This window comes from Colias eurytheme, chromosome 17 (assembly GCF_061535395.1).
Source record: "Colias eurytheme isolate Ceu_HAF_F1 chromosome 17, ilColEury1 Martin Lab GWU primary, whole genome shotgun sequence".
NCBI lineage: Eukaryota > Metazoa > Arthropoda > Insecta > Lepidoptera > Pieridae > Colias > Colias eurytheme.
This window is the reverse complement of record NC_142996.1, coordinates 4,031,931-4,040,892: the sequence shown is the minus strand read 5'-3', so window position 1 is coordinate 4,040,892 and position 8,962 is coordinate 4,031,931. Positions and strand designations below refer to the sequence as shown.

The following is an 8,962-nucleotide window of genomic DNA, read 5'->3' as shown; positions in this document are numbered from 1 at the left end:
CGAATATATAGTTAATGCTCGTGCGCGCACTGTCTAAGACAGTGCGCGCACGAGCAATTTTGTCTCGGCAACTATTTTGTCTCTCCCACCTATGGGCTAGTATGAAAGTGCGCGCATGTACGGACGCAATTCCCCATACAAATTGATGGGAGAGACAAAATAGTTGCGGACACAAAGTTGCTCGTGCGCGCTAGCTCTTACCTCACCTCACCCCGCACGATCAGGCTAAAAATGGTCCACATTTTTCTACAGGGACGATACGCAACGAAGATTGACAACATTAATCAAATTGACTTAAAGTAATTTTATTATTTTGGATTTGTGATTATCGTTTTTCGTAGAAAATGGTTAGATATTGTGCTGTTTACGGATGTATTTCATCAGAAAAACGCGAATTTTTTTTAGGCTAGTCAAAAATGTGCCAACCATAAAGCACACACATTTGCAGTCTCTACAGTGTGAGTTGTGACTGTCAAAACGATAATTTTGTATAGTGTCCGGGGTGTGGTAGAGATTGTCTAATCTAAAAATGAACGCCCTTCCACTTAACTTAATTGTTTCAATGTGTGAGGACAAATAATTATTGAACCACTTTTATATGTGTGCGCGCGGCGATTCTACTTCAAACTTTGACTTTCGCGCACTGATTTGTCAACTAATCGGGCGATCAGTTCAGGTGCCTAGCATTGTATGGCGGGGAGAGTGCGCTATGTACGGAATGACACGTCCGTTCTGTCGTGCATCGCGTCATTTATGCACTAGTTGGCCAACTGGTCCTGTCGTTCGGGCATGGACAGGACTGGAGGACTGAACGACCAATGAGGCAGACCAATTTGTGTGTATTGCGTCTATACACGTACTTTGAATGTGAGCGTTAACACAGTGGAGGGGCGTTCATTTTTAGATTAGAGCATCTATAACATATTATAGTTGGACCGAAAAAGTAACAAAACCGGCAGCGTAAAGCTATGTTTACATAGCGGTTTTAACTGAGAATTAATTTTAAATCTCAAATTAGTCTCCATACCGGTACGATTTATTTAAAAAATAGTTCACAATCTTTTTGCACGATATCTTACAACCTCACTCACCAACTTCCATCAATATGGGCCCACCTGACTCTTATTTTAAATACAGTCAAAGACATGTGCCCCAATGTAGATGTTATCCATTACTATTCGGACAGTCCAACCTCTCAGTATCGACTGAAAAACATTTTTTTTACATTCTCTATTTACCAAGCAACTTAAACTCTCTTATTCAACATGGTCATTTTTCTAAGCCGGTCATGGCAAGAGCGTGGCAGATGGAATCGGTGGCACCATAAAACGGATGTTAGATATGAAGGTATGCCATGGCGCCGATACAAAAAAATGCTATAGATGCATACGAGGCAATTAAACAATCTAACACAAAGGTTCACCTTATTGAGGAAGATGCTATAAATACAATTACGAATGCAATCACTGACAATGTACGAGTGTTGCCCGTGTTGCCCGGTACTATGAAAGTACACCAAGTAATTACCGACACACAGACAGACGGATATAAAATAAAGTATTGAGATGTCAGTTGTTTTTGTGACCCGCTAGGAGGAAAGTGTTCTTGTTTTTCTCTGGGTGAACACTGTCTACTATCATACAACGGCAATCCAATACAACCACTTCAGTGTTGCCAGATGTACGATTTAAATCGTATTCAAACGATTTTTTACATTTATTTTGCATGTACGATCCAAGGTCAGAAATCGTACGTAAACATACGACTTTTTTTAGATTTCATACAACCAAAGTACCCATATAGCAAGTCACAATTTATTCTTTTACTTACTAAGTACCAACCCTTCACATCACTAGTTAGTTAGATTTGTCTATGGTTAGGGGATTTCCCTTAGATCCCAATGGTACACGTTACGTTACTCGGAAGTCGGAAGTATTTCATTCATTCAATATTTAGTTATTTTTAAGTTAAAGTGTGAAATTGTTTAATCATGGAAGATGAAGATTCAACATCTAATCCAGGCCCAAGTCGCCCTTGTCCTGGAACTCCAAAAAAGACTCCGGCGAGATGGAATGAGTTATCCAAGGATCAAAAAGAAAAACACAGAGCTCAGAAATACCGCGCCGATTGGGAAAATCTTGAAGTTTTCAAGCATTGGCTGAAACCCGACCAAAGTGAATACAAAGCAAAATGTATTGTATGAGATTGTGAATTATTATCCGAGTATAGTGTATTAAAAATCTATTCCATTAGGCAGAAACATCTTATAGCTCTGTCTTACGCTAAAATTGCAAACAGGCACCCTTTTAGCCACATATTTCCGGTACTGTACAATTATCGACTGGGCTGCGATATTTTGACGAGGAAGCAAATGTTATTCGGATTTGTTGAGCTAAAAGGTCTGGATGCAAAATCTATTGCATATTGCATCGTTGAGTTTCTAACAAAAGAAGACCTTAATCCTGCTGATAAATGTGTTGGTTTTGGATTTGACGGTTGTTCAACGAAGTCCGGAAAAGACGGTGGAGTAAGTGTACTTGTACAGTGGTACAAGCGATTCTGCGCAAAAAATATACCAAAGCATTGTTCTTTCATTGCTCGTCCCATAAACTAAATCTGGTAATAAATGATCTCAATATTCTTCCTGAAATTCGAAACACAATGGGAACCACTAAAAAAACTTATTATTTTTTTTCGGGCATCTGTTTTGAGAAGAAAATTGGTACCTAATATTGCAAGGCTCTGCAAAACAAGATGGAGGGAGAAACATAAAACTATCAGAATATTTAAGGAGAATTTTCCTGTTATATTGGAAGTCTTAGAAACTTATCGCGTGAAGGAAACAGTGCAACTCGAAAAAACGCCTATCAACTCCATGCAGCTGCTTTCAAAATTTCGTTTATACATAGCAAAATACTCTGCTTTGTTGGAACCTGTTGTCAACGCACTCCAATCCATAACTTTGGATGTGATTAAGGCCTCCAACACGTCAAACGCATTTTGCAATTGCTTAAGTAAGAGCCACCGTGATAATCCCGAAAGAGTCACAGATGAAATTATAAAGGACTGTTGTTGCGGAGAAAGTCGGCCAGCAGGGCTATTGTCTAATTTTGACACATTAAGTGATCAACATAGTTTTGATGATCACTGAACATTGATGTCCACTAAAAATTTAAAAGATTTGGTATTGCGTATCTTAGTAAGTGGACATCATGTCACGGTGTATTACGGTGCTTATCAACGATGACACCGAACGTCACTATTTTTTATCGACATTATGCAGCAAAATTAAAAATATATACATTTGGTCGTACATTGTACAAATACGTGAGCATATTTAAATCTTACGTGTTATATTAACGGAACACTTGGGATTTGAAATGTTTACTCTTGTAAGGCGCTAAATTCATAACACTTGAATTTTGGTCTGTCTACAATTATTACAATTTTGGTCGTCGTTGTGTGTACACATGTGTATTTGAAAGTTAGAAACGGTAACAAATAAATAAAACTGAGGTAAGTCTTATAACCCTTGTTTTTAGAGAAATATTAATATTAATTTAAATATAATTTTTAAATATTTATATCCTTTAGATTGCTTTGTATAGTTTTATGAAATGTTTAACAAAAATCTATTTTAATTACATCTAATAAAATGTAAGTTACATTTACATATTTCAAACAGAAATATTGTTTTTTTTAATAATGACTATTCTTGAGCCTAAATTAGATAGATTTGTAGGAAAACAGTAATTGAGGAGAATTAAATATTATTTAATTCCCATTAAATTATACATTATTTTTAAATACACTTGTTATTATAATAATGTGTTTTACCTTTCTATAAACTATAGATGCCTGCACGTAGAAAGCTTTCGCCTAGGCAAGTAGGAATACTGGTAGAATTTGCAGAGTCTCACCGTGAAATAGCTTTGGGCCGCTTCTCCGGTGGACCACTTGCAAACCAGGCAACGAGAAAAGCTTGGGAAGAGGTAGCGGTCAAACTCAATTCAGTTGCTGAAGGTTCTACTAAAACACCAGATCAATGGCGCCGGGTAAATATTTTGTAACTTTTATGAAACAACAAGTTTTGTTAACAAGTTTTTTGCATTCGCTTTTTTTGTTGGGTCAAGATAAACATAATAAAAATTCTCACATTTAGTAACCCCACTTGAAAGTTTGAAACATTTTAACACTTAACAAACCCATATCAATCAGGTAGGTACTTGAACAAGTTAACATTCTTCAAATTTTTTGCTCAGTGCTTGTATTTTAGTTTAATATTTTGGAGTTTTTAAATTAATGCATAAAAATTTGTTTTGAAAATTAGTACTGGATTGAGTTCAAAGCTAAAACAAAAACAAAAGCAGCAGATTCAAGACGAAATGCTTCAGCAACGGGTGGTGGACCCAATAAGCTAGTACCGCTTAATAACTTGGAGCAAAGGGTATTAAATCTTATTGGACCTGTGGCGGTGGAGGGATTACCTGGTGTGCGCATACCATTTGATGTTATAGTCCGTTCGCGTTAAGAAAATAGCGTTGTCCGCCGGCCTGGCCACGCCCCAAATTAGAAAGTCGAGTTCACAGTGACCAGTTGAAATCTGACCTTCGAACAAAATGGTTGTGTATTTTGCGTGACTCGTTCAACAATAAATTTTGAAAATGAATACTTCACCAATTCGAAAGAATAAAAGTGGATCAATAATCCATAGCGGAGAGAGACGCATAATTTACAATGTTTATAAGTACTTTAAATTGTGTGATTTAAATGCAACACGCAGAACAAAATTCTTTCATAATAAATGTAACTGAAGAATCTAGCGATACTGAATAGTGATTTAAGTAATTTTAAGACATTTTTTTCCATTAATAATAATTTAATGTTTAAAAAAATGTTTGTACTTTTTCTCCACTGTGAATACACCCTCACCCTGTAGTTGCACTGATGACTCACTATTTTCTTAACGCGAACGGACTTATAGTTGATTAACAAGTTTATCTAATTAATTGTGACAATTTTTTTTTTTATGTATTGAAATCGAAAATGATTTTTTTACTAGATTATTCATTTATTAATTAGCTTTCATGAAGGAGAACTGAGCTCCTGCAGTAGGAACAAATAGGTATGGCTTATGATGACATGATAGTGTTAGTAAAGTATGGATTGACATTGATATCTACAAGAATATTGTATAATATTTATTGATGACTAATGCAAAATAATTTTTCAGTTAACAGCAGAAGAACAGAACCCTTCCCAAGTTGTCATAGAGGAATTAGGAACACAGCCATCAACATCCACTGCTCAATCCACAACCACACAAACCACATCTTTTGAACCTTCAATGGACATAGAATGGTTGGAAGACAGTCCACCTCTAGAATTCCAAATACCTCCAGGCACCTCACATCCTGATACACATTCAGTGAAGCATGATAATAAAGAATTATTGGAAGAAAGTAGGTATTTTTATTTGTTTGTAAGTTATACAGTCAAAGTTCCTTATTCGCGCTTCCTTCATTCGCGGTTTCACTATTCGCGGGTGGAAAAAATGCGACCTAATTTCTATATTCGCGGCCCAAAATTCTTTATTCGCGGATCAAATCGGTACATCTGTACATACATATATGTATTTACCTAAATAAAAATCAATTGTTATCCTTAGAAAACGCCTGAACTACAACTACGAATTTATAATGTCGACTAAAAAACGAGTAAAAAGTGCTAAGCCATTGCCTAAACCTGAAGATAATACCGAATTAAATGGTAATTAATAAATATGTATGGTCAAAAATTTCAATAAAACTGATTTCTTTATGTATTTGCTTCCTTATTTCGTCACCTAGGAACGTATCCCCTATAACCCCATACAAATTACCATTCCATATTCACGGTTTCTCTATTCGCGGCACATTTACGGAACCTATTGCCCGCGAATAAAGAACTTTTACTGTAGTATGAAAAATAGGTTTTAATATTATTCGTCGCATTTCAGAGGAGCAGCAGCAGACCGTTTGCCAAAAAGCCCCAAAGAGGAGGACCAAAAAGCGAAGTAAATATTTTTTTTCGTCTGTACTAATGTTTTAAAAATGTTTGTTGGTTTGTGAGGTTGAACAAGATAATCTCTGGATCTAATGAACCAAGTTTGAAAATTGTTTTATCCACATCAGACATACCCTATGAATTCAACTCTTATTACTAGCTGCTAGTTGCTCTAGTTACTCAAAGAAACTACTGAGTATAATAATTAAATCTGAACATGTAAGTGAATTATTATGCTCTTGTTATTTCAGTAAGCCAAGATGAGAGAGTGCCTCATTGGGCCTATGAGTTAGAAAGCAAGCGATTGGCTGTTGAGGAAAAGCATACCTACAGCTGCTTTAGAAAAATTAGCTGTATCACTCACCAAGATACAGGAAGATATATATATATACTAGCTAAAAAACCCGGCTTCGCCCGGGAGTTGATATGAGATGACGTGGTAGAGTCGAAATAAAAAAATAAACTATGACGTAAAAAGTAAAAAAAAAGTTTATTGAAAACGTTTTCTCATTATTTATAATACTTGTTTATAAACAACATTTTTCATTTTATTGTCCGGAGTATATATATACATAAATTTTTCGGATTTCCTACTCTTGAGCAAGCTACATATAGCTGACCGTGAGAGAAGCAGGATTCTTTGAGGTTAATGCCACAATATTTTAAAGTTTATCCTTGCGCTTTGTTAATTGTAAAACTAAAGGCTAATTTTATTGGAAACTACAGTCTTTTAAATTGAAATGGCAATTCCGAAGAGATCAGTGGTATTCTAGGTATAAATACTGTCTGTCCTTTGGTCTTTCCAGAAATAAGTTCAGCTTCAATGATATTATTCGATAGCTGTTTTACGATCATTCTAGTTCCATTACATAATTTTGGGGAGTTGAGATTTCTGAGTAGTATGATTGGAGTTCCAATTTTCAGACGAAGGCCTAGTGTAATGGCATTCCTGGTACTTGTAAAGAGTTTAGAAATTCAGTGAGGAAGTTGACACTTTCTTCAATAGATACCATCGTGTCGATCGATTTATATATTTTCTCTTCACCAGGTATTTTCTTCAGAATATTAAAATTGATATCGTCAACGATATTATTTTTAGTGGCCAAAATTGCTCTTTGACATAACCACTCTGCATTAGTATAGTTCTGAATAATATTTGGATAAATTTTGTCGATTAGTTCGTCTTCAGTAGTGGCTATATTACAGAAATCACTATTAAGTTCAATGAGGCCGGTCGTTTGGTCAGTAGGATATGTACCTTCGCCGATTTGTAAAAGTATTTTAGCAAATTGTGCTGTTGTTTCATCTCTTGATAATTCAACTCTCATGTTTTTTGTTAATTGCAGTATTTGGACTTGTGGCCAGAGATGTGATTTTTTCAAGCATGCATTGATCTCGTCTGCTGATGTTGTCTTGGGAATAACTGGAAGTGTTTGTCGAAAATCACCTGAGAGTATGAGTAGAGCTCCTCTCATTATTTCAGAGTTTTTTCGCAATTCTTGTAATGTTTTGTCCATGGCTTCTATAAATTTTTTATGGGCCATGGTGCATTCATCCCAGATGAAAATTTTAGCTTGTTTTAAAATTTGACCACGTCCAGATTTTCCTGAAATTTTACATACCGGGAATTGTTGTTCGGCTATATTCAATGGTATTTGTAAGGCAGAATGGGCAGATCGTCCTCCTTCCATAAGTGTGGCTGCAATGCCAGATGATGCTAGTGCCAGTGCGATGAGTTTTTTAGCACGTATTTCCGCCAGTATTAGATTTATGAGAAACGTTTTACCGGTGCCTCCTGGTGCGTCCAAGTAAATAATTCCACCAATATTGTTATTTATCCGGCTCATTATAACGTCGTAAACTTTTTTTTTATTGTCATTGAGAGTTGTGAGCAATGTATTCAAGTAGTTCATTGATGTTGTAACTTTTTTCCTTCATAATTTCGTAGTTTAGCACACTAAAAGCATTTCTTTGTGGTGCTGGCATTCCAAGTTCTACTTAGGCTTGATTATTTATTGCTAAACATTTATCTTCTAAGCGAATGAGTGTTTCATTGAAGATCTCGTCATTGAATTCTATAGTCAGTTCAGGATTAGCTTGTCGGACTTGGTACAATATATCATCACTCATACTCCTTTTGAAAGAGTCCCATAGCTGTTTTGGGTTTGATGGGTTACATGTTGTTAATATTATAGGGAAATTTCACGAAAAAAACCCACAAATAACTTTTTTCTATTTCGTTTCAAAATCGAGAGTTAATTAAACACACTATTAAAAATACTCACACGTGATACTTCTAAATAAAGGCTCACAGATAACTTCTCTTCTTTTCGTTTTGAAATCGCTCGTTTCGCTGTTCAAATTAAACTAACTCTGGTGAGCGACACCGGGCTCTTATATATTCAGAGAGCCTAGGCTCTAGAATATTCGAGAAAAGTTGAAAATATTTTCCCTCTCACACCTTCTAGAGTATTCTGGTCACTATCGTCCGCCATAATAAAAGGTTCTATAGCGGTAGCATTTGTACTAAAAGCGCGAAATTTTAAAACCTAAATTTTTTAATGTTTTGAGAACTAATTTGGATAACTAAATGTCGCTTTAACTCCAAAATATAAGTTAGCTAATGACGTACAAATACACAAAATTTAATAACTTTATTATAGCAACAAATTAAATTTAAGACTTTATTGAAATTGGAATTTTAAAATAATTTCGTGTCACTACTACACATGCTACAATTGCTCGCAACGCTTTTGGAAATGCAACCTAAACAATCGTTGTCCTGAATGAAGTTCAAATATTCGATAACAGATGGCGCCACTATGTAGGGTTGGAAAGTTCCTTATATCTTTAGAAACACGCCCTTAGATTAAAACGGGAACTTTCTAGCTTCTGTAGCGGTAGCGTATGTAGTAAA

General features: G+C 35.6%; 1 protein-coding gene across 2 annotated transcripts; it reads left to right on the top strand.

Annotated features, from left to right (window-relative positions):
- The first annotated feature begins 3,723 nt into the window (after positions 1–3,723).
- On the top strand, positions 3,724–8,962 carry LOC149901157 (uncharacterized). Of its 2 annotated transcripts, XM_090111942.1 has the most exons (5): positions 3,724–4,055; positions 4,331–4,510; positions 5,234–5,462; positions 5,999–6,055; positions 6,297–8,962. In XM_090111942.1, exons 1-5 carry the CDS (start codon positions 3,855–3,857, stop codon positions 6,473–6,475), a joined length of 846 nt encoding a protein of 281 aa, XP_089968068.1. In that variant the 5' UTR covers positions 3,724–3,854; the 3' UTR covers positions 6,476–8,962. The 2 variants fall into 2 exon arrangements, with proteins under 2 accessions (XP_089968068.1, XP_089968069.1); XM_090111943.1 differs by lacking the exon at positions 4,331–4,510.